The sequence below is a fragment of the Leishmania panamensis genome (genome assembly GCF_000755165.1).
Source record: "Leishmania panamensis strain MHOM/PA/94/PSC-1 chromosome 30 sequence".
NCBI classification, from domain to species: Eukaryota; Euglenozoa; class Kinetoplastea; order Trypanosomatida; family Trypanosomatidae; genus Leishmania; species Leishmania panamensis.
The window spans coordinates 978,926-1,005,620 of NC_025877.1; the positions used below are offsets into that span (position 1 = coordinate 978,926).

The 26,695-nt window shown below is 56.2% G+C and overlaps 14 protein-coding genes across 14 annotated transcripts, besides 1 other annotated feature; all 14 read right to left on the minus strand.

Moving 5' to 3' along the window:
* Positions 1-262: 262 nt before the first annotated feature.
* SGT (small glutamine-rich tetratricopeptide repeat protein, putative) lies at positions 263-1,489 on the minus strand (the record flags this gene model as incomplete). Its single annotated transcript, XM_010702988.1, has 1 exon — positions 263-1,489. The coding sequence occupies one exon, from the start codon at positions 1,487-1,489 to the stop codon at positions 263-265; it is 1,227 nt and encodes a 408-aa protein (XP_010701290.1).
* Positions 1,490-2,290: 801 nt separating this feature from the next.
* LPMP_302680 (hypothetical protein) lies at positions 2,291-2,995 on the minus strand (the record flags this gene model as incomplete). Its single annotated transcript, XM_010702989.1, has 1 exon — positions 2,291-2,995. The coding sequence occupies one exon, from the start codon at positions 2,993-2,995 to the stop codon at positions 2,291-2,293; it is 705 nt and encodes a 234-aa protein (XP_010701291.1).
* A 992-nt stretch (positions 2,996-3,987) lies between these two features.
* Positions 3,988-4,137, minus strand: LPMP_302690 (hypothetical protein; the record flags this gene model as incomplete). Its single annotated transcript, XM_010702990.1, has 1 exon — positions 3,988-4,137. The coding sequence occupies one exon, from the start codon at positions 4,135-4,137 to the stop codon at positions 3,988-3,990; it is 150 nt and encodes a 49-aa protein (XP_010701292.1).
* Positions 4,138-5,712: 1,575 nt separating this feature from the next.
* LPMP_302700 (hypothetical protein) lies at positions 5,713-5,979 on the minus strand (the record flags this gene model as incomplete). Its single annotated transcript, XM_010702991.1, has 1 exon — positions 5,713-5,979. One exon carries the CDS (start codon positions 5,977-5,979, stop codon positions 5,713-5,715), a length of 267 nt encoding a protein of 88 aa, XP_010701293.1.
* A 962-nt stretch (positions 5,980-6,941) lies between these two features.
* LPMP_302710 (superoxide dismutase, putative) lies at positions 6,942-7,748 on the minus strand (the record flags this gene model as incomplete). The annotated part of the gene is made up of 1 exon (XM_010702992.1): positions 6,942-7,748. The coding sequence occupies one exon, from the start codon at positions 7,746-7,748 to the stop codon at positions 6,942-6,944; it is 807 nt and encodes a 268-aa protein (XP_010701294.1).
* A 1,430-nt stretch (positions 7,749-9,178) lies between these two features.
* Positions 9,179-10,585, minus strand: LPMP_302720 (hypothetical protein; the record flags this gene model as incomplete). The annotated part of the gene is made up of 1 exon (XM_010702993.1): positions 9,179-10,585. The coding sequence occupies one exon, from the start codon at positions 10,583-10,585 to the stop codon at positions 9,179-9,181; it is 1,407 nt and encodes a 468-aa protein (XP_010701295.1).
* A 956-nt stretch (positions 10,586-11,541) lies between these two features.
* LPMP_302730 (hypothetical protein) lies at positions 11,542-12,105 on the minus strand (the record flags this gene model as incomplete). Its single annotated transcript, XM_010702994.1, has 1 exon — positions 11,542-12,105. One exon carries the CDS (start codon positions 12,103-12,105, stop codon positions 11,542-11,544), a length of 564 nt encoding a protein of 187 aa, XP_010701296.1.
* Positions 12,106-12,732: 627 nt separating this feature from the next.
* Positions 12,733-13,159: a repeat region.
* Positions 13,160-13,521: 362 nt separating this feature from the next.
* Positions 13,522-14,346, minus strand: LPMP_302740 (hypothetical protein; the record flags this gene model as incomplete). The annotated part of the gene is made up of 1 exon (XM_010702995.1): positions 13,522-14,346. The coding sequence occupies one exon, from the start codon at positions 14,344-14,346 to the stop codon at positions 13,522-13,524; it is 825 nt and encodes a 274-aa protein (XP_010701297.1).
* Positions 14,347-15,315: 969 nt separating this feature from the next.
* On the minus strand, positions 15,316-15,933 carry LPMP_302750 (hypothetical protein; the record flags this gene model as incomplete). The annotated part of the gene is made up of 1 exon (XM_010702996.1): positions 15,316-15,933. The coding sequence occupies one exon, from the start codon at positions 15,931-15,933 to the stop codon at positions 15,316-15,318; it is 618 nt and encodes a 205-aa protein (XP_010701298.1).
* An 855-nt stretch (positions 15,934-16,788) lies between these two features.
* On the minus strand, positions 16,789-18,405 carry LPMP_302760 (chaperonin HSP60/CNP60, putative; the record flags this gene model as incomplete). The annotated part of the gene is made up of 1 exon (XM_010702997.1): positions 16,789-18,405. The coding sequence occupies one exon, from the start codon at positions 18,403-18,405 to the stop codon at positions 16,789-16,791; it is 1,617 nt and encodes a 538-aa protein (XP_010701299.1).
* A 1,131-nt stretch (positions 18,406-19,536) lies between these two features.
* LPMP_302770 (hypothetical protein) lies at positions 19,537-21,936 on the minus strand (the record flags this gene model as incomplete). Its single annotated transcript, XM_010702998.1, has 1 exon — positions 19,537-21,936. One exon carries the CDS (start codon positions 21,934-21,936, stop codon positions 19,537-19,539), a length of 2,400 nt encoding a protein of 799 aa, XP_010701300.1.
* Positions 21,937-22,650: 714 nt separating this feature from the next.
* On the minus strand, positions 22,651-23,625 carry LPMP_302780 (GTPase activator-like protein; the record flags this gene model as incomplete). Its single annotated transcript, XM_010702999.1, has 1 exon — positions 22,651-23,625. The coding sequence occupies one exon, from the start codon at positions 23,623-23,625 to the stop codon at positions 22,651-22,653; it is 975 nt and encodes a 324-aa protein (XP_010701301.1).
* Positions 23,626-24,626: 1,001 nt separating this feature from the next.
* LPMP_302790 (hypothetical protein) lies at positions 24,627-24,941 on the minus strand (the record flags this gene model as incomplete). The annotated part of the gene is made up of 1 exon (XM_010703000.1): positions 24,627-24,941. The coding sequence occupies one exon, from the start codon at positions 24,939-24,941 to the stop codon at positions 24,627-24,629; it is 315 nt and encodes a 104-aa protein (XP_010701302.1).
* A 610-nt stretch (positions 24,942-25,551) lies between these two features.
* LPMP_302800 (hypothetical protein) lies at positions 25,552-25,899 on the minus strand (the record flags this gene model as incomplete). The annotated part of the gene is made up of 1 exon (XM_010703001.1): positions 25,552-25,899. One exon carries the CDS (start codon positions 25,897-25,899, stop codon positions 25,552-25,554), a length of 348 nt encoding a protein of 115 aa, XP_010701303.1.
* Between the last annotated feature and the right edge of the window lie 796 nt (positions 25,900-26,695).

The following is a 26,695-nucleotide window of genomic DNA, read 5'->3' on the forward strand; positions in this document are numbered from 1 at the left end:
GCTCCTTTTCGCTTTTGTGCACCCGGTGCGGGAGACGACGAGGAAAGAGGGCGATAAGCGCCTGTGAAAAGAAGCACAGCGTAGAGCGTATACGCACACGCACCCTCAGAGACGTCGAGGAGGGAGGAAAGTATAGAAAAATCGCGAGGGGGGAAGAGAAGTAAGAGCCAAACGTGGAGGAGCCCCGCCAACGTACAGAATCGCTTGGGCGCAGCCCCTAGAAGCTTGTCTCTGTTTAGGTATACCTTTTTTTTTCCCTCCCCTAAGCACTACTGTTCGGGTTTGTGAACATTAGGCTCTGGAACTTCATCATCAGGCTCATGACATCCGGGTCGCCGAGATACTTCTGGAAGGCACCGTAGCCGTTGGCCTGCACATCCGCCATGATTCCAGCCAGCTTCGGGTTCTTGCGCACTTCTTCCTCCTGCAGTTTCTCAATAGCAGCACGGTTCACCTTGCCAAACGGCGTCACAACGTTGCCCTCCTCATCCACATTGCGCATCCCCATGTCGGCACCAAGGCGGTTCAGTTCCGCTGGGTCCATGCCGCCCTGGCTGAACTTGCCCGCCATGTTGGCAACCATGTTGCTAAACTCGGGATTCTGCATCATACGCTGAGCTGTCTCCATGAACTGCGGGTTGTTCATCATGCTCGCAAACTGGCTCATGTCTGGCATGCCGCCCATCCCGGGAAAGCCACCCATGCCCGGGAAGCCACCCATGCCGCCGCCCGTGGTGAGGCCAGTCATCTTCGCCTTCTCCTCCGCGCGCTTAAGGTCCTCCTTGTAGGTGTCGTTGTCGGGGTCGAGATCGCACGCCTTGGTGAACGCCTCCACAGCGCGGGCGTAGTTCTCCTGATAGAAGAGCGCTGTTCCAAGGCGGGAATACGACTTGGAGTACTCTGGGTTGATGACGATGGCACGCTCACAGTCGATGATGGCGTTGCTGTAGTCCTTGAGGTGCGTGTGAGCCGCGGCGCGGTTGGCGAAGAAGACGGCGTTGTCCGACTCCAGCTCAATCGCCTTGGTGTAATACGCGATTGCCTCCTTGTACTTGGCCTGGCTCATCAGCTCATTGCCCTTGTTCTTTATCTGCTCCGCTGTGAGGCCCTCATAGGGGTTGTTGCGTTGGTTGAACTTATCGCGCGCCTTTTCCAGCCGCTGCGCGTACTCGTCGGAGCCCTTCTCAACGCCCTTGAAATAGCCCTTCTTCTCCAGAAGCTCCACAAAAGACATGAACTTTTCGTCCTGTTCGGCGCCGCTGCGACGCTCGTGCTCACGCAGCGCCGTTTTGAAGGCCTCTAGCACGTCCACCTCTGTGTCATGCAGACCGCCGCTCCCGGCCGGGTCGACGCCGAATTCCTCACCGAGCATCTGCGCCACAGCCTCCGTGCGCTCGGGGTTCTCGACCTTCGACCGGCGCATCATTCGAAGGAAGGAAAAGACGAGCTTCCGGTGGTCATCCGTGATGGGCTGATCTTTCTCCTCCATTGTGAGTTGCGGAGCAAACAAGCAAACTAAAAAAGGAAGTGAAGGAGTACGGTGACCAATAGGGAGCGACAAGACAGGCTGTGAGATGAAGCAGCGGCGCCTTGTGTGTAGGGGGTGCTGAGAAGGGAAAATAAAAGCGAAGGACGTACGCGCGTACACGATCTTTGGAGGATTGGGCTCTTTTGGGGGCGCGTGTTCGTGTACATAAGCGGGAGAGGAGATCGAAGCGGCAGCGTTGGCATCGTTGCAATGAAGGGAAAGAAGGAGGGAGGTTGGAGGGAGGAAGAGCATAAGTTGTCGGGAAGAAGGGTAGGCGACTACAGCTCCACTACGCATGCAAGGGTGCTGAAGCTGTACGAGGCGCGTTTCGCCGCGCGATAGCACCAATCCGCTTCGAAAGGAGCAGCAGGGCATGCACGCCCCATACTTGCCTGAGCGGGACAGCCACATCTCTCTCTCCACACACACACACACACCGAAGGCTTCATCACAAAGCCTATGGTCCATAGCAGCTGAGGCGCACTTGCCTCCAACTCGAGTATCAACCCCGGTACCGCCAGGAAATAGAGCGTTGGTGACCTATTGTTAAGTGTACTCGCCTGTGGTGCGGCGAGAGTAACGAAGAGACCACTGCTAGCCACGCAAAGCGCCGAGCAAAGTGAATGAGTGCGCGCTTACGTCTGTAGCAGGAAGACCTGATCCGGCTCAGGTACTGCCAAAAAACAACAACGCAAACCAATGAAAAGGGGCGGCGAAATATCCACTACACAGCTGCTCCCAAGAACAGAGCAGACCGTCAGCTCACTTACTATGCAAGTCAGTGGCGGCTACAGACTTACGTTGCTCCATGACGCGCTTGGCCATGAGCCGCTTAAATTCCTCGGCGTCCATGCCGTACTTGGCCAATATCGAATTTAGCTCCTCCTCACTGGCAGCCTTCATGAGCTCAGCTTGTGCCACTTCAGCGAGCGTCTTGGCCTGCTGATCTAGTACAAAATTTTTCTGAGTCTCCTTCTGGCGAACCAGCAGGTGGCGACGGATGCGCTCGCCATACGTTGAGCGAAGTTCTGGGCCGGAACGCCTCAAGATGAAGTTGTCGAACCCACCATCTTTCTCGATCTCGAACATGGCTGCCTCCACCATGGGTACCTGCACCCAATGGTCGAGCATGTCACTATAGTGAATGCCGGTCTTCACAAATGGGTACTTGAGCTGGCGGTAGACGTGCTGGACCTGACGCGAAGTGCGCACCCGTTCCCGCACCCGCTCGTTCATCCAAATCACGTCCATCTCCTGTGGTGCCTTGGGCAAAAAGGAGCGCGGCGACACGTCACTCAAGCGGTAGAGGGCGTGGCGGTTAACTCGGTTGCACCATGCCGCCCATGGAGGGAGGCCCATGGAGATGTATCGGTTGATGAGACCCCGCGGTGGCCCATGCGGCGCTCGCGACGTCTCCGGATTGAGCGCGAAAGTGGAGAAGCGCCATAGCGATGACTGACGAAGCATTTTTTTTTTTTGCGTGCTCTCCCTGCGAAGCGTACAGTTACCCTTCTATTTATGATGTGAGAAGTCAAACGAGCCTTGTGCAGCGGGAAGTGATACGAGAGCGCATGCGTTCCAACGAGGTGCCACACCTTCTGAGCCTCGAAAGGGAAAACCGAGGGAAACGCGAGGCAACTGACAGCGCACAGTATCGAGTGCGCAGGACACACAACCACAGACAGACGCAGAGCAGCCCAACGCAACTGCACCTTGACACGCGCAGAGGTTGGAAAGTCGAACAAAAGACGAGAAAGGAGCAAAAAAAAGTGGGAAGCGGAAAGAGCGAACCAGAGTCAGCCAAGCCGCAGAAAAGAGGGCGGTAGGCAGCAAGCACAGTCGCACAGCTACGCCAGGCACACACACACACACACACAGAGACGCGCGCAAAAGGCATCCGTGAGATACTATTGAAAAGGCAGACAGAGAGGGGTGTGGCGCGGGGCGGTTGTTCACATTGGGCGGGGCTCGTTCACCTTTTAAGTGGCGGCCTACGCTGATGGGACACAGTTCACACCCTACAGCCACGACCCTTTCTATCATTCCATCCCTGCCTTTTTTTTGTTGTTGTCCCTCCCCGATTTCCCACTCATCGGCTGAAGGGCGTACTGGACCGGCAGGCCACAAAATGGAGGTATGCCGTCTCGCTCTGGTTTTCATTTTCCCATCCATTACAACACAAGACAGCGCACGCGACCCTAAAAATTCACACGGCGTCCGCACCCTGTTTGGGGCTCGAATCCAGGATGAGTTCAAGAAGAGCTGACTCGGCACAACAGCGCGTGGGCCTTCCTTGACAGACACGCTGTGACTCCACGCTCACTCGTCGCGCCGCGTGAAACCAACAGAGGTGCAGCAAACATCTTGACTGGAAAAGGAAGGAGGAGGGGGGCGGTAAACAACACAAAAAAAAGAGAAAAAAAAGATACGCAGCATCTGCGCGCGGTGCGACGGCTGCCTTACTTCTTCATTTTGGCAATCGCCTCCTTCTCAGCTTTCTGCTGCTCACGCTGCTTCTGCTTGAAGGCCAAATCATCCTCGCTCATCTCACAGCGCTCCTTCTTGGGCTGCTTCAGCGGCTTCTGCTTACCACCCTGGCGGGACGACATGTCTGCTTAGCGAAAAGGAGCAAAGGGAAGAGAGGTGTGAAGTGGGTGGTGTAAGATGCAGTGAGCTCAACTGGAGGGAGGGAGAGAGAAATGGAGTGGTGATGAATGTGGGGGAGTGTGAGGTGGGAGGGTTCGACCCACGGGTAAGTGGATGTGCGCTAACGGCCACGGGCCAGTCATACCAGAGGCAGACACCAACGCCGGGGGGGGGGGGGGTAACGAGGATCGAGGCGAGTACACTCGTGCAGAAAGGGGAATTGGGGCTTAGGAAAGGAGAAAACCAGAAGAGACGGAGAGCAAAGCAAGTATAGCCGACGAGCTCTTCATGCGCTTCACTGCACACCGCAACGGGGTACAGTCAGATGCACAGCACATCCGCGGTGGAGAAGAAGACACTGACCCTCCGCTCTTGTGGGAAAAGCCACTGGCACAAGTCTCCCTCCTTGTGAGCATCTCTGCAAAGCGGTAGTAGCACATGCGCCAATGAGTTAACGCCTACACAGGCGAGCGGGTCTTTTTTTATTCATTGCTGTCAGCGGAGGGAGGGAAGAAACGGCGGCGAAGGCCTTTGCTAATCGAGTATCGCTTTTCGCATGAGCCCTGCGCAGGGATTCATTCAGCCAGGAATCGACGACGTCGCAATACGGACGAGAAACAGTGAAGCAAAGCGTTGCACTTCGAGCCAATATGAGCGGTCATGCCGTAAGCGCGGTAAGTCGCGTGAGAGCGCACGTGTGTGCGGGGGAGGGAGGGGGGAGGGGGACACGCAACGAGGACAGGCAGCGTTGTTCTCGTTGCACTCATACATGCTCGCATACAGGAAGGCAGATCCACTCAGTTATTGTGCGTCACAGAGTGCGGAAGACGCAACGAAGTGCCTCAAAAGGGCGTGGTGGTGGGGTAGCAATCCAGTAAGGGAAGAGGAGAGGGCACACCCTGCCCGTCGCGGTGTGCGGCGCTTCCAGATCGTGACGTACCGACGAACAGGAAGAGTGACAAACAAAAAGAGAAAGGATAAAGGGGGGAAGCCTATGGAGCACAGCACGATGGAAAATATAAAAAAATGAGCAGCGCAGGAGCGAAGTTGTGTTGTTGGGTTAAGTGAGGATATCAGGGAGAAACAGAGATGAGGGAAAATAACATGTAATCGATGGCGCTTTCTCGATGGGAGACGCATACGCAAGAACGGAGGACAGGAGTGACAGTGGGAGGCACATACACAGCGGAGGAGCCAAGTCACCAAGACTGTTCGCCACTTCTCCGCAACTAAGGACAGAAGAAAAGGGAGAAGGAGAAGCGCTGAAAAAAAAAAAGAAAGACCTAAAGTGACACTAAAATGAGATCGGGAAGGGGGAGGCAGGGAAGCGCCAAATCCACCGCCGCGCATTAAAGTGCTCCCTGTTTCTCCCTCACCCGTGCAGTCCTTCTGCCAACGGCGCGCGTCACACAAGGTCAACGCCTACAACGTTTCACCACACCTTCGTATGTATACGTATATACACACACACATTTGCGCAATGAGGATGCCCAGGCTGGTGGACGCGGCGGAAGTAGGGGAGCTGCACAATCCCTCGCTCAAGCAGAGGCACAGGTAGTGAACTTCAGCGAGTGGCCCTTCTGCACGATGTCCACTTTGTAGTCAGCTGTTGGGCTGTTCACACCGGGGAACGGTGCCCTTAGTGTGGTTTGCGAGTCCTTGAGGTGCATCGCGGTGATAGCGATCGCAAATTCCACCCCGTTCCTCATAAAAGTACGCCGCTTCGCAACACCCATCCCACCAGGGGCGATGGCAATGCTGTGCTGCGTCACGGTGTTGTTGATCATGTTTGAGTACGTCATCATTATGGTCACCTTCTCTAAGGTTTGATTGTGGATGATGGCGGAGTAGACGTCGGTAGGGGGCCGCATCTCTCCTTCCTCTGTTTAAAGTGAGATGCTATGGCTGTTGCCCCTGGTGTGATTAACGTCTGGGTTGCGCACTGAAAAAAGCTGGAGGTGTGTGTGTGTGTATACTGATGGAGATGAGTCTGAAGGGATGTACGTATGACACGTGGGAAACGGAGAAAGAAGCCGTGGTCAACCAATCATTGCTGAGGCTGCGGGACGCAGACCCATTAGGAAAAAGGTGGAATGGTGAGAGGGGTAGAAGGGGGACAGGCAGAGGCGCAGTGGTAGGAGGTGGAGAATGGCGTGTTGACCAAACCTGAAGCTCTGTGATATGCACGGATCACACACAAACCTAAAATGCACAACACACCGAGCAAACAGCGAGCCTGCATCCTTGAAGGTGGCGGCGCTGGACGCGCGTCGAGGCCCCTGGGAAGAACTGCGCCACGTCCTGGCGTACCCCCTTTTTTTTGCTTCAAATGCACAGAAGAAGCGCTGACAGATGCGTGCGGCAGGCACCGAGAAAGTACATAGAGCGAACACACACACGCACCCACACACACAGCCAGTCACTGGGCGCTCTTGTCATCCTCCAATTTCTTTCTGTTGGCGCTGTTGTTGTTGCAATGCACCAATTCGGCCAGGCGCATGGGGAAACAAGGGTAGAGGGATGGGTGGGTGCAGACTGCTCGACAATGTGCCAACCAGAGTCGAAAACGACAATCCCTGGTGCACAGTCAATGGAGGAGAAGCGTCCATCGCAGGACGCAGTTCAGAGAGACACATCACCACCACCACCACCACCTTCGTCACCATAACACAGGAGACATCAAAAACCAACACACACGAATCCACAGAAACAGTAACACACTCATGGGAACCGAAGTGAGAAAAGCCGCAGGCAGCCGAGCGGCTCGCTAGGCTCGACCACACTGAAGGAAATAGTGCTCCGCTAGCTTCCAGTTGCATGTCTTGAAGAAGTTTCGAACAAAGCGCTCCACATTGTCCCCTTCCTCGTCTCCCTCTGCAAGCGGATAGTCGTAGCAACGCGCCGACTCGTGCGTGTTCAGCGCTAGGAGTGGAATCAAGTCACTGCCGAGAGGGCAGGTGCCGTGGTCGAAGGCGAGAACGTCAAACGCCTTACCGGTCCAAATGAGATACACCCATCCGCCAACAGACTGCTGGGAGAGCGCGGTGACCGCGAACAGTCGCTGTACCTCTCCCACAGCGTCTACAGTGCCATTTTGACTGTACTGCAGCTGCAGTCCATCCCTGAGTCGCGTTGGCACAGCCGTGCCCCACGGACGCAGAGAACGATACCAGAAGCAGTAGTTGAAGTGCTCCGATGCTGCAGTGTGGATGACGGCGCGCGATGCATCGAAGGAGGAGTTGCGAAGTACAACGTTTAGGTTGTGCCCCTCCAGCTCGGAGCCCAAAGTGTGCGTATTCAGCTGATCCACCGCTGCCTTGTGAAAAACATGATACTGGACGTCGAACTGCTTTCTCGTCATGAGTGGCGCAACCCCCTGGGACACATCGTAGTCAATGCGGGGGAGATGAAAGAAACCTTTCGCGTCTCGCTCTGCATCCGCCGCCGCCGCCGCCATCTCCGTCGTGCGAAAGGCACGTGTGACGCCGTGCGGCGTGGCAAGGGCAAGGCTCACGTGAGTGAATGCCCCTTTGGGCACATACTCACGAAAAAGCTGCAGCACAGAGACGCGCATGAGACAAGGGATATAGACGTTTGTGTCTGTGCCTGGCCACGCCTGCAATATCAGCGATAGAGACGATGAAGATGAGAGAAGAACGAGGAGAGTAACGGTCAACGATACGCAAGACAGCACATACACGTGTGGAGAAGACGCACGCACACGCGGAGAGTAGGTGACAGGCAGAAAGACTGACGCACCTCCGCGTCGGCATGGAGATGAGAGAAAGGGGAGTAGAGCCCCTAAAGCGGCTTGATGGAAATGACTCCTCCCCCTCACGCCCACACGTACACACGCTAACACACTTCTAGCAGCCCTACTTGAAGTGAGCCTGGGGAGTAGGGAAACGCGAGCTCCGTACACCAGTTGCAACGACAGCACGAGCAGCGCATGGGTCCTCTGTTTTTTCTTTTTTGTTTTCCTTTTCACTGTAGTATTCTGTTGTGGCTAACGCCTTGGGGTCCTTTTCTTTACCTCCCCCTCCGCCTCAGCAAGGCGAGAGAGTCGCCGTGCAGCACGGGCAAACATTTAGGAAGTGCGGGGAAGAAAGCGAGGGAGCGAGGGAGGGAGGGGGGAGGAAGAAGCAGGAGTCACCATTGGCTACCCTTTCTTGCCCCACCCCCTTTCACCATCGACACTCTTTCACCCCTCTCCCCACCCCTCAACTAACGTTGCACAAGTTGCACCGAGGGCATAACTGCCTAACTGATGTAGAAAGCGGGAGAGAGACACAGCATGCCGAAAAGAGGAAGAACGAGTAAGACATGACTGGTAAGCGGATGATTTCGAGTTCGAGAGAGAGAGAGAGAGAGAGAGAGAGCAGAAATGCCAGCCTCGCTGCGGAAAGCAACACTGACAAGGAGAGAACGACAGGCATAGGAGGAGCACAGGGGGAGGGGGTGGGAAAGAGGGGAGTCGGCAAGTAGTTGAACAAGAACCACAAAGAAAGAGTGAAGCGCAGGCCCAGCCTACGCTCCTCACCTCTCCTTCCTTTCCGTTCGTGGCGCTGGTCCATCCCTCTTTTACTCTACCGCGCTTCCTCCAATTTCTGATTTTCTCTCTGCACACAAATTGCGTGTGTGTGCGCGCGCGCGCACGTTGTCTGCAAGCGAAAGAATAGAGAGAGAGAAGTATCGGAGTGGATGGCGCTGGAAGTAACGCTCAACTTGCAGAAACACAGTGACGGGGTGAGTAGAAAGGGAGGAGAAAAGGAAACGGCGGCTGCCCCACGAAGAGACTTGTACGCACGCGTAAAGCGAAAGACCTGTCAACAGACGAGAGGAAGCAACGCTTCATGATTCCCGTGACGCAGCACAACCTTGAAGTCGTGCACCTTCTGCCATCACCTCTTCGGTGCATTCACTGCGCATCGGCGAGCGGTGTAGCCGATGAGAAGCATGTGGCGGCAGTAGTGGTGGGGAGATGCGTAGACAACACATGTCTCCTCACACCGGCAGTAGTGGAGGTGTCGACTGCGGCATCGCACGCGCTGAGGACCCCTTCTGGGGCAGCAAGGAATGCGCCAGCGGAGCCTGTACACCAGACGGGCGGACTGTCAAGTTCAACAGTGCGGCTGGAGCAGCTCCTGCAAGAGAAGGCGGAGAAACGGTGCTGCAACTCTCCTCCCTTTCTCGCTCCGTCATAGTCGCCGCTTCCACCTGCTCGCTCAAGTAGGCCGGCGTAATGGGCGGCACGGGAAACACGTAGAGCCAGGCGGACCTCGACAGCGCATCCTTCAAAAAGCTGCCAGGCATCGGAGCAGTCAGTGAACGATGTAAACTCGCCCCGCGCGCAGTAGCACTGGCTATGCAAGAGCCCACTGGCTTCGGCGCATCCTCAGGCAGGTGTCGCGGAACGGCATGTAGCTCGTTCGGCGTCATTGCAGCTGTACTGGGATGGTGATACAGGCAGCGTGCGCCAAACGTACAGCGGCCTGTCTGCACGAACTGCTTACACACCTTGGAAGTCTTGCCACGGTGCACGAAACGGTCCAGCTCCGCCAGAGTCAACGTGGGTGCGATGGGTGGACACGAGGGGCGCACCGCTTGTTCGCCTGCTGGGTGCGCCGGAGAAGGGCTGCAGGAGCGATCCCCAACTCGCCGGCCTTGCTGAGCGAGCGTGCCAAAGCGTTCTGCTTCGTTCGGCACTTCGCTGGAAAAGCGAAGCGACAGACGGCCTGGGTGAAACTGAATCGAGCACTGCTCGTCCTCGATGAACATATCCAGCTCTCCCATCGCCGCAGCCACTACGCACTCCATCGACGCTGCGGTGTTGTGCGGCCGGGGCAACGAGACGCCGGGAAGAGAGCAGGTATCTGAGAGTCTACTGCCCCGACTTCCCCAGCTGTTCAGTGTGGGGCGCAGCGATGGCTGTCTCGATCCTGCGCCCATTTCGCTGTCAGGCGGCCCCTCCCTCGATGTCGAGTTCGGCGGCGAAGGACGGTGCGAGCGGGCATGCGCCGAGGTGAGACTTTTCACCCCAATATCTGCTCTCGAGTCTGCCGCGTCCCTCGCCTCTTGGTTCACTGGGCCTGTGAACTCCAGCATCGTAACATCTGGGGACTCCCACCACGCATCGGTACCGCCGTCGATGCGCATCAGTGCCTCGAGAGCCAAGCGCAGCTCAGCTTTGGATACGGTGGCAGTCTCGCATGCCGCTGAGCTGGCTAGTGCGGTCGTTATGAAGTGAACAGAGACGCCAGTGAAGGCACTCAGTACCTGAGCAGTCTTATTCCGTGAGAAGGGTCCCGGGTGTGGGTATGCGCGCTCCAGATACTCTGAAAAAGCGTCACAGAGCTCAGAGGAAAGGCACGTTGTGCTCGGTAGCTCATTCACCATCGTCTCCCCTCCCATCCTGCTGCGCCTGGCCCTGTCTTCAGCAAGATGAAGACAACGGAGATGGGTAGGCGGAAGAAGGCAGGAGCACAAGGGCGAAGGACAAGTCACGATGCCAGCGAGGGAAGAGAGTAGCGAGAGCGGTGAGAAACGTCTGTGTGTGTTAAGGGGGAGTTCTGAGGAAGGGGGGAGACGCGCACGCCTCGTTCCGCGCTTTTTCGCACTATGAGGGAGAAAAATCAGATAAAGGGAGAAAAACGCTCCGCTAGCCATGTGCGTCCCCTTTCACCCCTTCTTCGCAGTAGCCGTGACGGGAAGGGCTTCGGTGTGCTCGCACCGCCAAGAGGGAGGTGGAAGTGCGCGTACAGAGTGCCAACCTGGAGGAGAGGCAGAGAGCGAGCAATTAAAGTGAGAAAAAGAAGAGAGCAGAGAAAGAGTTGTAGCCAGAGAGATCGAGGAAATGGTTGAAGAAGAGTTCGAGTGATGAGCTCAGTTAGTCGGTAGGCCACCTATGCGCAATACTTTCCACGACAGGTGCGGCAAATAAGAGCGAATCACAGGGGGAAAAATGCATACACTTCGGCACATATGCTCCAGGAGGCACCTCATTTGTGGTGGTGCACACACACACACACGCTGCGCACTAGAATGCACGTTAGCGTCGACGCTGCTTCGCCTTTGTAGTACAATGTGCAACCCTGCCCTTCTGCACACTTCAGTGCGCTCTCAATTCTTCTCTTGTTGGGGGGGGGGTCCCTTGAAGAACCCCCCGATCACAGCATGGGTCTGCCTCCCAGATGTGTGTTCGACACGTCGAGGAGGCGACCAACCGCAGAATCAAAGGCCTTCCCGCGATAGAACGTTTGGTACCCGCGCTGGTCCAAGAGTGCATCCCTCTCTCTCTCTACAGAGGGAGAGAGGGAGACAGGACAGAGAAGACCACCGTTTAGTTTCCATCCCAGCCGCTGTCGCGCTCACGCCTCCGGCAACTGTAAAAAAGTGTACTGACCACGGCATGACACGTACATATACAAGACGAAGAGGGAGTAGTACCCGGGGACACACAGCAGCAGAGCCCCCAGCATCACCCCCACACCACGTGATTTTTCTACGCAATACTGGGCAGCGCAGCCGATGCCCACCAGCATCAGGATCGTGCCCACACCAGACATGAAAAAGCCGTATAGAAACTGCTTCCCCGCGATCCAGTAGAGTCGCTCCACACGCAGGCGTGCCTTGGTTGGATTCGCCGTGCAGAGCCACTCGAAAATGAAACGGAGGGCATAGTCCTTGGGCTTTCCGTCAACAGTGCGGTAGAAGGTGTCCTCCTCCTCTTCCGATTCGAGGCTGCGCTTGTTTCGGGCTTTGTGGATACGCCGCAGCTGCTCGCGGAACTCGCTCAGCGTGCGCGGCTGCTGCTCATCTCTGTACTCACCATGATTCGTGTTCATTGCCCGCCACTCCTCGCTCAAGTCCACATTCGGGTTCAAGAGTACCGGCGAAGCTGGCACGTCAGATGCGCGCTTTCGCTGGCGCATGGCGACAAGAGAAAGAGAGAGAGCGCTATTTCGGTGCCGCGACGCGACGCGCTGGAGTTTCGGGAACGCAAGCAAACAAGAACGAAAGAGATCCGAGGCGCAGAGAGAGCAACTCGGTTACACGGAAAAAGGTAGCAAGAGGAGGTGCAAAATTTGTAGCGTGGTACCGGGGTCACCTATAGTGCCTTGCTGTGGCACGTATGCACTTGCAGTGAGCAGGCAGTGCAGAAGGGAAAGATGGTGTGAGGAAGAGAAAGGCCTGCAGCGTCAATACTGCACGAGCAGGTTGTCAGGGTCAGCAGAAGCCCACTCACAAGCAAAGGTGCGCTACGCTGACGGCTGGCAATGAGAGCCAGCCGCTTTCCACCTGTCACTGGATCTGCCCATCACACACTACGCCTGCCGCATTAACGAGTATCGGCACACCAAAATACCGCTTCAACATGTTCCGCGTAGTAATCTCCCCTGTTCAAATCGTTGCTGCTTTGCGTTCTTCACTTTATGTTCTCCACTCTCGTTTCCACAAAGGGCTGAGTCGCGATGGCCAGCGAGACCGCGATCAACTCCGTTTCGGGGGGAGAGGAGGCAGTTTAGAAAGACACAAGCCTAGGCGTGGCCAGGTTAGGATTTGTTTTGCAACCGGGGTCCACTCGGCCGTACAACACGAGCTCAGCACCACTCTGCCAAGCCCCTGTCACAGGCCCATCGCGCCGGGCAAAGCAGTCACACACCTGCGCTACAGCAATGCGCCTACTCAGTCATCGCAGCACCGCCCCTCTGCCTCAAACTCTGCCCACCATGGGGATGGCACAGACGTGCTCCCCGTTGAATGTCGCTCCGACGCAGCGCTACCCGGGTCCGGACCGCCAGCATCAGTAGCGGCAGATCGCTGTCATCGCTCCACGTTGCAGGTACCTGACCCAGCCATCACCAGAAGTGATTCCGCATTCGTAGGGAGAGGGGGTACATAGCTTCCCCACACAGGGTGGGGGGGGACAGGGGGGACAGGGGGGCACTGGAGCCTGAAATGCCACGCACTGGGGTGTCCCTCCTCCCCGCGTCATCAGCGCAACGGCAAACACCCAAGTGAAAATAAAATCCAGAACAGGAGCTGCAACAACGTACACAGTGGGTAGTAGAAGTGCAAGCGAAAGAGGAAGAGCTGAACTGGTGCCGGGGTGTCGTGCAGTCTTTAAAGCCCTCTCCTCACCACCACTCGGCATGTTGTTTCTTTTTGTGTGTGGGCAGGTGTGGGTGGTGAACTACAGGCCGGTAGAGTAGGGGACGATCGCCCTTGAACCCACAAGCTCCCTGGAAAGCATGCACTTCGTCATGCTCCTTCTGGCTCACTTGCTTGCCCCTCTGCGTCTCCCCTACACACGTCACCACTCTCGTGTGACACCACAACAAGAGCGTCTAGAACAGGTGAGGAAAGTCGTGGCGCAGGGCGTCCATGATGTCGTCGGTTGACGATCGGGGGTCTTTCGCACGGCCTGCCGCGCGCACCATGGTCTGTGCAAAACGCAGATCCTTCGCAGAAGACAAGCACGCCGAAACTGCTGCCACCACCTCCGGCTGTGATGTTCGATAACCTTGAAACATGGTGGGGTGGTTCTGCGTAATAAACTGGTCAAATGTGAGAGTCGGGTTCGCGCGTGCTGCGTTCTCGAACTCGGTCTTGATGCGATTCTGCTCACGCCGGGAGTACAGAGCACGCAGCAGAAGAAAATAGGCAGCTGAGCCGATCGGGAGCTCCCACCACGGCAGCCCTTGCATCGTGTGTAAAGGCGAGTTTGTGTTGGCCAGCGGCACCATCAACATCAAGAACAAAAGGGCTGTGAGGTAGAACATGAAGTTGAGCATTCTGCGGACCACGTCAGGATTCACAGGCGGCTGACCCGCAAAGAGGCCACCACTGCCACCTGTGCCCCATCCTGGGCCTAGTCCAAAGCCACCGCCCATGTTCCCAGCAGCCGGATCGGCACCTCCTTGTGGCCGCGGCAGGCCCTGTTGGATCTTCTGCGCAAACTGTTCACGCAGGCGCCGCTCCCGCTCTAGCTCCTCCTTATCCTCATCCGCAGCTGAGCGCTGCTGAGTGGTGCTGCCACTGCTACTACTGTTGAAAGCTAGGCGAGTGGTGTGGAAGGGTCGTGTCGCCACTGTGTACGCCGAGCCGCTACAGAGAACGCCAAGAGCCGATGAGCACGTCTGCGGCGACGACAGGATGTGCGTCCGAAGCATACCTCCAAAATTGAAACCGCGACGAGAAGCAAAAGAACCTGTGCTGTCGCATCGAACACTAAAGTCAACAAACGGGAGACCGAAAAGAAACTAAGAAGAGGTAGAAGAGGCAAACACGTAGCTGCAACACGGGGAGGGGAGAACGCCCGCACGCGGCTCGATGCGTGCGCCGGTGTGATTGTGAGCAGATGCGAGCTGCGTGTATGGGTATGTATAGGGGGGGTATTCACACCAGGGCTAAAGCATACGGCGCCTCGGCAATAAAGACGTACGTAGTAAAGGGAAAAGGAAGATCAGTGAGGTTCGCGTATCCATCGACACACATGCGAGAACGTGGGGAAGCACAGAATCAGTGCGACGGGCAGCGGAAACAGAGACGACAACACGAGTTGGGTCAAAAAGAAGAACGGGAAAAGGCGGAGATGCGCGTGTGAGCCGGCACAGCCAGAGCAGCCACTGCCGCGTGTCTCCGGATCGGAAGCTGGAAAGGTCAGTAGGAAGAAACAAACCAACAGGCAAACCAAAAACACAAGTACACACGCACACACACATATATATATAACAGAGCTGTGGCGAGGAGACAAGCAGCACACTTTCCGATGGCCGCGAACGCGTGTGCTCCACAATTCGCGTCCGCGATGCCCACCCGGATAGCACCCACAAGCGCGCCTCATCTCTTTGTGTGGCACTCGATTCGTTCGCGCGTGCGCCTTGCTCCGTCATCCGGATTCGAGTAGATGCTGAAGGAGCACCCTGACACACAGCCGCATTTTCGTGGTTCCTTTTCGTTTAAGACGTGCAAGGAATATTGCTTCCGCCACCTTACCGTACACACGACGCATCCCCCTCCATCCACCCACCCACTCGACGCAGGGGAAAGGAGAGGGAAAGGAAACACGTCCGTGAGGCCGGCACCCTACTACCAAACACGAAAAGACCAACCACACGTGGGCGTAGCTCACGTGCTCTTCAGTAAAGCGCACCATAGCTGGACATCTTACGAATGTGCATACGCACCTTGACACGCTTGTTGTCGTACACTTCGCGGTCTATCGCTAGTTCTTCGGCGCCTGGCAAGTACAGCCAACACCAGTTGTGGCCTAAGTCTTGAATGCCTGTTCGCCGATCCTTCTCCCTGAACTCAATGAGTCTCGGATCAACACGCACCTTGTACTGCTCCCACAGTTTTTGTGCGACATCCTTCTTGCGCAGTGGGCAGTTTAGCAGCCACCCTTGGCCCCAACTCTGGCGTCCGAAGAGCAGGTAGCCTGTGTTCACACGCCAGTACACGTCGAGCCACTGCCGCTTGCGGGCCGCGAAGTCCAGAAACTCTGTACTTCGCTCAACGAAGCGATCGTACTGCTCTGAATCGGGGTTGTAGCACCACACACCTTGACGGAACTCCGCGTTCGGTGCTACTGCATTCCCGTCCGATAAATACTTCTGTGCGACCTCGCGCTTGATCAGGCGCTCCTCGCCGGCAAAGCCACCCTGCGGACCGAGAATAGTCCGGGTGAAGATGACCGGGATGTACTCCAGCTGCAACTCTGGAGCCATTTCCCTGAGCAGGCGCGACCACCGCAGCATCGTCGTCGAAAACACGCACTCTCTCCTGGCTTTATTCCTTTCGCTGTTTCTATATGGGCGTCAGAAAACGCCAGCCAGCGACAGCGGCGCCGCGTTGTTTTCCGTTTTCCCCGCTTTGCAGTTGGCGGGGGTCGAAGAAGAGGAAGCCTAAACAACATCACACAAATGGGTGGCGTGAACACGCGTGGGGGAGCGAGAAACGTGGCAACGGAGAGAGAAGGGAGAAACAAGCGATAGACCAAAGAAGCGGCAGTGGCTTGCAAGAGAGGTGCGCGTACGGCTCAAACGCGCTCCTGCATTTCTTTCTTCCTTCCAACCGCCAACAGTGGGCAGGTGAAACACCGTCGTTACTACGCCTGCAAGTGAAGAATTGATTGACTGAAAAGAGTGTCGTGGGCGTGGCATACAGGCTTCGTGACGGTGTTCAAGGGCTGAGGTGGAGTAAGGAGGGAGCATTGAAGGTTCAAGTAAAGCTAGGCGTACCCCTTTCGTGTGCACCTCGTCACCACCTACCCATCGCACCCATCGTAACGCTGAGGACGATCCCCGAAGAAAAGGCGGGAATCGGAACCCCTGCCCCCGTAAGCCATTTTCGCCACTTCAAAGAAGAGAGGAAGTGTCAACCGCGCAGTTTGCTAAGTCATTAAACAATGAAAGAACAAGAGAAGCCGCTGAGGAAAAGGCAGGACGCGGCGGAGGAATCCAGAGGCCCTTCCCCTGGAGTCCCACACTGGATTTGATTCGCGCGTCACCACGTAACACCAGCGAGCCTCGTCGTGCGTACAGACGGCAAATTACTGCAATAAAACACAAACCACACGGGAACAAAACGGATTCGGCAGCGGAGTGCGGCTATCACTTGCGATGCTTGTCGGGGATCGGACGGTAATCACAGACGCTCGCCTCCGTCGTAATCATCAGTCCAGCAACTGAGGCGGCATCGACGACGCAGGATCGCACTACGCGGACCGGGTCGACAATCCCAGCCTCGAACATGTCCACGTACGTGTTATTCTGTGCATCGTATCCCATGGTCGCCTCTTGATACTCAGCCACGTTCTCTACCGTCACTGCGCCTTCCTCGCCTGCGTTTTCACTGATCTTCTTGAGAGGAAGGCGAATAGCATTGCGCACAATTTGAATGCCGGTGCGACGGTCCTGCCCCATCTCCTCGTCATGGAGCAACAACTCATCGAGTTTCTTTGAGGCATGTAGAAGGGCGGCGCCACCGCCAGCCACGATGCCCTCGACAAGCGCGCTGCGAGATGCATTCAGCGCGTCCACCACTCGATCCTTCGACTCGTTCACCTCGATTGCAGAGCGGCCACCGACACGGATGACAGCGTAGGTGTTGTTGAGCTTCGAAATACGCTCCCGCAAGGCCTCGCGACTCTCCTCGGTCATGAGACGCTCCAGCTGACTCTGCAATAGCCGGACACCTGCTGTCGTGTCACCAGTGCCGCACACGACAGTGTTGTCCATGGTCTGCTCCATGTACTTCGCGGATCCCAGCAGGCACTTCACGTCGTCCACGTAGCTGACGAAGCTGACCTTCTCCACGCTGCACTGGCAGGAGAGGGCGACATCGTGCAACTCGTCCTCTTTCGACTCTGGCACACGCACCACGCCGCACTGAACAACCCCGCTCTCGTGGTTCAGGATAACGGTTTGCATCACCGACTTGCCAAACGAGGGACCAATCAACACCAGCGGTCGACGCTGCGCCCGCGCTTCCTCCAGCAGCCGCACCACATCCTGCACCGCCTCCAGCGGCTGTGCAGTGACAAAGACTAGTGGGTTGTCCAACCTGCTGCGCAGGTTGGTACTGTCGGTCATGAGGGCACCGGAAACAAACCCATGCTCGATGCTCCATCCATCTTGCTTTGACCATTCCGTCGTCGTTGTGTTGCCATCCACTACAGAAATGAAGCCGTTAACACCTACCGCCTTGACCGCCTGTGCAATGAGAATGCCAAGGGGTCGCTCCCCGTTCGCGCTGATCGTCGCTACGTTCTCAAGCATGGCGAGGTCTTTGAGCGGGCGGGTCTGCTCTGCTAGGTCATCGAGGATAATGGCAACAGCCGCGTCGATGCCACGCTTGAGGTCCATCGGGTTTGCACCAGTTGTGACACTCTTGTAGCCCTCGGCGAAGATGCTCCAGGCAAGAATGGTCGCCGTCGTTGTACCGTCACCCGCCACATCGTTGGTTTTGTTGGCCACCTGGCGGATCAGCTTCGCTCCGACGTCCTCAAACTGGTTGTGGAACTCAATCGATCGGGCTACGGTGACGCCATCCTTGGTAATCTTCGGCTCCCCATCCGGTTGCCGGATGATCACGTTCCGGCCCTTGGGGCCGAGCGTCACTCCAACAGCAGTAGCAATGCGCTCGATACCGGCTAGCATGAGCTGCCGCGCGTTTCCGCCAAACTCGATAGACCTGCCACTCGCCCACCGACGCGATAAGGAGAACATCTTCTACGGCAATGCCTTGTGCAAGGGCTCTACATCTCTAAACAGGGAGACACACTCACAGTACAGACGAGATCAGCGCACTGTAAAGAGGCGAGCAATCTAACAAGGTGAAGACGCTTGAGCAGCACTCCGCGCATTCATGCGTTTGGGGCGCGTGTGTGAAGAAAAACAAAAAAACAACAAGAACAGGTGAAGAGAAGGGCAGACGCACACGTACGCATGCCGGCAATGGGTGAGAAAGCCAAATACATACATGCAGGGAGAAGCATCAATAAGGAGCGCAGTGGTGCCTATGCGAAGCCATGGCGATACCAGAGGATGCACCGAGAAGACACCTTGCGAAAGACGTGGGAAAGACGGCACAGTGGCTCCTCTGTCACCTCAAGGGAAATGAGTCGAGAGGCACTCCAAACACCGCTTATCAAGTGGTCGTGGTGGACACACGGCGTGCACGAGATGACATCGCCCCACTTCATCACCGCTCGCCTCTCGAAAAGTATGAAAAGAGTAAAGGTACGTCAGCTGACTGTCTCGCGCAAGACTTCTTTCCCCTTCGCAGTGCTGCAGCACACAGCAAAGTCGTACGCCAACGCGCGCACGCACAGACACGCACATGTATGCACAAACGCCTCTCGAAAGTCGTTCTACGCAAATTGGCGCGCTTTAGAGGTCCAATAGAAGCAAGCGGAGGCGCGTGGCTACCACTTGGATTGACCTCAATCCTCCTTGCCCTACCCTCTTCTCCGCCCACCCTCCTCTTGACCACAGCCGTGTATGTTGCTCATCACAGGGGGGAGGAAAGGGTGGAAGAAAGAGAAGCCAAATCCAGTAGTCCTCTTGCACGCCATCTATGTGGGTATTGACCTACTCGCGGAAGCAGGAAGGTAAGCACGTCTTCCCACCTTCTAGCTGCCCCATCAGCCCATCTCAGGGTCATCACCATCTGCCTCGCCATCACTTTTCAAAATGAGACGAGTGGGTGTATCTTCGGTACGCTGTGGGGCACAATAACTCAAAGCCAAGTGGGGCGCTGGAGGCGCAGTGCACCGCGCGCCCTTATGCGGTGATTGGGGTATGCGAAAGGCTGTCGTTTTCCCCAAGGGGAAGGAAAAGGCACACGGAGAGGAATTGTCAGCTGATGTTCTGGAGAACTGCACGCTGCCGTGCTAAATCCATTTGAAGGCGGGACGCTGCGCTGCACACCAGCGACTCCCCGCACAACAGCCCAGCAACACCTCCGTTTCCGTCATGGGCGTCGTGGCGATCCCCCATAAACCGAATCCGCAAGCGCTCCTGGGAGCTCGCAGCGTCCTCGGCCTGACGGCGAATCGCTTCAAAGCGGCTTAGCAGCTCCTTCTTTTCCAACTCAAACTTCTCGCGCTCCTGCCCAAGTGCCTGACGCTCTGCGGTCGCGGCTTCGCACAGGCGCCTGTGTTCGTCCTTCATGTGACACGCTGTGGCCCGGTCAGACTCAATGGACTCTAGCTTCATCTTGTACTCCTCCTCACGGGAGCGCAGAGCCTTGAGAAGATCGGTCTCGTCGCGATTTTGTCGCTCCCGCACCATGGACGCCTCTGCCCGCTCTCGCGCAATCGCCATCCGCTCGCTTTGCAGCTCCGCCATGGCCTCCATCTTCTTCGCGAGGAACTCTTCAAATTGCTGCTCAAGCATCCTGCGCTCCTGTGCCACCTCGCTTAGCATGAGTCGACGATCCTTCTCCGCTTGCTGGCGAAGGGTGTCGTAGTGGGCGTGGGCCTCGCGAAATATGCGACGGTCCTCCTCGCTATTCTTGCTGAAGGACGATAAAGCGAGCTCAAATTTGGCGTACAGGCCGGCCACACGGGCTCGCTCGGCCGCCATCGTCTCCTGACTCGTTTTTACCTCTGCCACCATGGCATCCAGCACGGCCTGCTGGTCGTCCAGCTGGCGTTCCTTCTGCTGCAGCACTGACAGGCGCTCCGCCAACAGTTTCTCGTTCATGGTCTTCGTAGCCTCCATGGTTTCTTGCATGGTTGCCACCAGCGCCTCGATTCGGCTGGCGTTGCCGACATGCCCGTCCATCGTGGCGAGTTGCTGCGCGTGCTGCCTTTGTAGGTGCTCCAGCACCACCTCGTGGCGCTTCGCCATCATGCTGAGCTCCGCCTTCTGTAGCTCATCTTTGCGCACGCTGTCGGCCTCCATCTGCCGCCTCACATCCTCCAGTTGCGCACGGTATCGAGAGCTCACCTCCTCTATCTGCGCTGTGAGAACGAGGTCATCGTGGTGTCGCGACTCCGCCTCTGCCTTGGCACGCCGCTCCTTGTCCATCTTGTCCATCTCCTCGCGCAGCTCCCGCTCATTACGCAGTCGTGTCGCACGGTCCTCGAGGTCGCGCTTCAGTCGCGCCTCTCTTTCCCCCTCATCCTTGTTCATACGCTCTTCCAGGAAGGTGCGGAACTTCTCGTCCCGCTGCTCGACCATGGCCCAAAACTTCATTTCCCGCTCCTCACGCTCCTTCAGCTCCTTTTCTAGTTTCTCCCCGCGTGCCATGTCCTCGCGCCGGTCACGCAGCTCTCGCTCGCGGCGATAGCGCTCGTCTTTGATGAGGCGCTCCTTCTCAGCCGCAACGACGGAGAGGTTGAGCTCATGAAACACCTCGCGTACATCTTGCGCAAGTCGATGAAAGAGCGCGTGCGCCGCCTCCTCCTCCTCCGCGCGGCGCAGTTCGACAGCGCGCTCGTGTTCGCGGCGGCGGCGGCGCTGCAATTCCGCTTTGGAAACCGCAGCCCCTGCTCCCTCCACATCCTCAGGTTCGTCACACTCACCCGCCTTCGCGGCCTCGCGGCGCGCTGCAGTATTTATGGGTGTCATGGTCACCTTGCTTGCCGTGCTTGCAGCTGCCACCTGTTGAGAGACCTGTTGTTCCACAAGGTCGCTGAGGCGCCGCTGCGCCTCTTGCTCCCGCTGCTGCTGCGCAGCCAGTTGCCGCTTGAGCTCTTCCTCGCGCTGACGCATTTCCTTTTCCTTTCGTGCCTGATCAATTTCCCACTTGGCGATGCGCTGCATCACTTCCTCCTTCTCCAGGCGGAGCTGCTCCTGCACAGTAGCATAGAGTCGTTTTTCCTCTGCCTCTACGTCAGCCATAAGCGCCTTTGGCTTGGCGACGGGACTCAGGGCTGCCGCGGGTGGCGGCGTGTTGACAGGAGGGATGTAGTCGTCGCTATCTACTAGGTCCTCGAAATCGTCGGCGTATTCTTCGCCATAGTTGTCCGACGTAGTGAGAGCTTTGCTGTCGTTGGCCTTCCTCAGAGACGAGGCGGAGGATATGTGCTCGTCTTCCTCCGAAGCTGGTGCCGCCTCTGTTCTTTTCTTTTTTTTGGAGTCACGAGCCTTGTTCTTCTTCTTTGGGCGGCTGGTGGACCCAGATGGGTGGTGCATGCCCTCCACCGTTTCCACTGGGGCGATGTAGTCATCATGGTAGTCTATGGTCGCCGATGAAAAGCCTTTGCGTGATGCTGGGCTGAGACTTGGCGCATTTTTCAAGGACGACATCTCGACCTCGGTGTATTGGAGGTGTTTACGTTGCAGCTATTACTACTCTGAAGCAGTGTATACCAGGCCTTGATCAACTCCAAAGTTCAGAGTGCGTAGAAATGTGCAAGCTACAAATCGCAGTGGTAGCGGTGACGCACAGTTACAAGTAGTGCGTACGCCCACCACGAAAAGGCCGCCACGAGCCTACAGCAAGGAAAAGCCGCAAGATGTCGAGAAGAGAAAAGTCACCAATACGCACTCTTTCTCGAACGAGGGCCCGCCGGCTTCGCCTGAGCATCACACGTGTCGCTAAAATGCAGAAAGAGAGAGGGGGGAGGAAGGGAAGGGGAGGGAACGGCATGCCGCTTTTCTTTTTTTTTTCGTTGATGGGGGGGGGGGGTCCTTCCGCGCGGTGGCGCCCCTTTGAAAGCGCTTCCCGGAAAAGGAGTGTCTTCCGCTTTCTCGGCAGCGACGTGTGCGATACAACTTGGACTCGGTACGCGGAGTCTGTGAAGTACGGAATGCGCAAGGGCCAAAGTGAAGCGTCATGCAGGACAGGTATCTTTCTCAGGAGAGAGGAGTTCCATACGCGAACCAGAAAAGGAGAGGAAGTCCCTCACATCGAAAACTTTGAGCAACCATGTGAGAAGATGTCCAGTCAGCAGTGACGGGGAAAGACGAACAGAAAAACTCAACAACATGGGACTACGCAACTGACACGTAGTGAGCAGCCTAGAATATAGATGGTACCCAACTCTGCATCATCTTCACAAAATCCATCCCTTGTTCTAGCCCGTGGCTGCGTCGCAGCGCCTGCACACTCTCGGGAGACAGTTGTCTCAGTTCTTGTAGCAGGTTGAAATCGAACTTTACAATCCACTTCAGCGCTATACGCAGAAAAAGGTCCACATCCCCGGCTGGATACGCCTGAAGAAGCGGTAAAGCGTCACCCATCACGTTGACCGCCAAAATCGAGCTGCGCACGTGGTGGCACATTGCGGCCGCCACAAAGAAGGCGGCGTTTCTGACCTCATCGCCAAATGACAAAAGAAAGTCCCAAACACGCAGCCCGTCGGCCATGTTGAACTCTTGCATGAACAAGAGGATGATCCAACGTAGTGCATAGTGTTCCGCCGTGATGCCCAGATGCTCGAGGTGCTCAAACAACGAGGGATCGAAGAACCGCAAGACATTGTCAAACAGCCGCATAGTACTGGTGAGCCCACACGCTGCGTCAAAGTCGAATGCGCGACAGAAGTCGTCGCCAAGGTACGCAAGAAGCGTTTGGAAACAGAAGAAGGTGCCCGCCTCGACGGAGGCCGTGACATTCGAGGCCTTCCCTTCAGCAAAGGCGTAAAGGAGGTATCCCACGTAGTCGTTCATTCCTTGAACGTATCCGAGGGACTTGTTGACCATTGCTGTGCTTATCAGTATTCTGCGCAGCGCATGCTGCGAGGGAGTAAAATGCACAGTCCCTGCCGTAGTGTCCTCGTAGCTCACCTCCGGTCGGTTCTCGTCTGCAATGAAAAAGTTCAAGGAGGGCATGGTGCGAGGCACGTCCACGTCAATGAAGCGTGATACCTCGCTTGATTCGAGCTTGGAAGAATCGAGTCCAAGACCGCAGGCCTCTAACACCCCAACGTACTCTTGGAGTCGTTCGGCTTCAATGTCAGCCCATTGCCGTGAGGATGTCGAGTAGAATCCCATTATAATTTTCCAGCAAGCAGGGCGCGCGCTTTCGTGTAAGCCGCGACGGCAACTTCTCGTTAGTGCTTGAAAATCAATTGTCTCCGCCATCAGAATATGATCGATGTTGAGATCCATGCTGGCCGTCAAGATGTCGCCAGCGCCTCGGCGACAGCGCACGCAAAAACCGAAGAAGAAAAAAAGAAGCAAAAGCACAGAGGGAGTGACCTTCTCCTTTTACCGTGGGTCCGCAGAGATGGTAGTCCTGCCGACTGATTGCTTCGTCTCGGTCGTCGACGCGTCAGTAGAACTGCCTGGATTGCCGGTATGTCCTTTGGAAGTTAAAAAATCAGATATGCACGGAGCAGCTGAGTGTGACGTGTTCGCACTTGGGCATCCCTCTCAGTATGACACAAAGCACGCAACATCACACCTGCAATCTGTGATGGGCCGCAATCCATGTCCCAATGGGAACTCAAGAGAGAGTCAGGCGATGCGGTGGATGAGGAGCAGTAGCAAAAAGGGTAGCATAGGGATCCCACAACCAGCACTGCGGAAGCATGTCGGTGCTGCAATGGAACTCTTTGCGGTGGAGATAAGTACTGCTGCCAAACTCCAACGGCTCGCGCTCGAACATTCCACGACAACGCGGTGCTTCGAAGAGAGCAGACAACAAAAACAAAGACCGCCATATCGCGACTTCGGTTAGGGGGATCGAAAAGAGGTACAAGAAGCACGCACGCACGCACACGACTAGAAAGAGGGAAACAAGAGAAGCAAGCGACACCAGCACCCTTCAACTTCCCCGTCTCCTCACGCCGTGAAGGTAAACCTTTAAGGGGAAAAGACAACATGTGCACTGCGAAAGCGCGCCGGATACCTTCTTCGCTCCATAAAGTTTCCGATCGGTGAAAGAGAGTCCTAATCAGCTATTCTACGCAAAAGCTGTCCCATCTTAGTGCTCAGACGCAGTGCATAGGCTGCTGCTACTCTTGCGTGGGTACGCACTTCTTGCTGCTCGATTACGGCAATGGGTTCACCGCATCCATGAAGGACATGACAGTTCGGGTAAGGCTCGTCTGAGTGTCGACAATAGGGTACACCAACGCCATACGACCATCAGGGAGGGCTACGTAGGCGCGGCGGTCAATCCGGTCATACGTCTTGGGGTCCTCGTCCGCGAGGTTTGAGCGATAATGCGACTGCTTGGAAACGATAGCGCAGACTGAGATCATGAACAGTATAGTGGGTGCATGAAAAGCCAAGGCGTGTACGCGGCTCGTGTAGGTCTGCGGGAGCAACAGGCTCCATAGAGGGCGCTTGACAGTGGCGGGCATTTTTCAGAAGTGAACAGAACCGAGCTCACTAGTATGGCGCTTGCTCTGCAAGTTAGTTTGTACCCAGAGGAGGAAGGAAGTGAGGCAATAGACGCACTGGCAGTCGAGATGAAAAACAGGGCAGGAGAATGGTGGTCAGGGACAGTGGACAAAGTTTCGCCAAACAGGAAAGAGCAGGAAAATAGCTCGAACAACAACTATCTCAGCGCAACACGAATGACTATGACGCAAACGCCCCGCACCTAGCGCGTGCGTGGCCACGCAAACTATGTGGACAAAGCATGTTGCCCTCGGTTTTATAGACCAGAACTTGCGTAAGACAGCACAATATTGAGTAGTGCTCATACCAGCTGCTCTGTGGTAAACACATCGAAAAGCAAAAGTAGAAACGAAAACATCACGAAATGCAGCACTACACACTTGTGTGGGGTCCCCCGCTACCAGTCAGGCTTTTTTCACCTCCATCACTGAGCTGTTGGATGCTGTTCAGAGTACTGAAAAGTCCTTCTTTTTCGTTGTTGTTGTTTCTGTACATCGGTGAGGGCATGACTGCCCCCCCAAAAAAAAAAATCAAGTCGAAATAAAAAGGCGCGATGATCGTACATGAGGCTTACGCGCGAACAAAGAAGAGCTTCGCCGTGTCGGTATCATTTTCAGTGTTTTGGACGCTGTTCGAGGCGCGAAGACGCCAGCCCTCCTGCTCGAGGGACTGGATAATCACAAGGAAAACAGAAGACTTGTGGAGCTCGTCACAGAAGTGCTGATGAAGTTCCATACGCCAGTGATCAGGGTTCGAGAGGAAGATGAATTTGGCAGGATCCTTGCTAGGATTCACAGCGGTGGACGTCGCAAGAGGGATTTCCGTTTCCATCGCGCGCACGGTGTCTTCGCGGATGGTGGAGCCGAGCAGCGTGATGGTCGGTGGGTTGAAGGTGCAGGAGACGCAGAGATTCGGCATTGTGGAAAGTGGAGGAGGAGGCTGTGGTTGGTAATGGCGGTTGGGCTTTGGAAATGATACTGTGAGAGGGAATAAAAGGCAGGATGCGAGGGAGGTGTTAGTCGAGCAGCAGCAGTGAGCAGGGTAAGACAAAAATGATCCTCATGTGATGCTGTGCACACCCAGAGCACAAATTCAGACAGGGCTGTGAGTGTCGTTGCGTGACAATTTTGTCCAACCGCAGGCGGTGGTCTTGCAAGGTGTCAAAGAAGAGCCCCTTCACACCGTTGTGCCATCCAGCAGGACTTCGCGCCTCAAAAAGGAAAAACGAGCTGCCTGTCCCTCGCGTGGTTCGCAGGATAAAGGCACTGCTTCCCCAACCTGATTTCCAAAAACCCGGCTGACTTGGGTGTGGAGAAGAAGAGCAGGCAGCGTGGCATCAGTCGCAGATTCGCTTGCCGACGTACGGCGGATGTGCTGAGCGCCTCAAATGCTGAGCAGCTTCATGTGCAGATTTCGTACACAGCCGTGCACCACCTCTCCATCTATCCCCACGGCATTTTCCAGCTGCGTTCTTGGGGCACACAGGCACAAACGCCTCCCTTTTCCCACACCGTCAGCACTGCATCGACCTCCCTCGTGTCCAGAACGCCACCTCTCAAACCCCCAAAACTCCCTCGAGGACGCGTCGGTTGGATTGAGGTACCCCCACGGACGCAGATGCAGGCCACTTGAATGCCACGTTGGTGCCAAAGGTCGCCGAGGAGACTCAACAGAGCCCTCCACTCAAAATTGAGTCCAACACCTCCGAGGGATC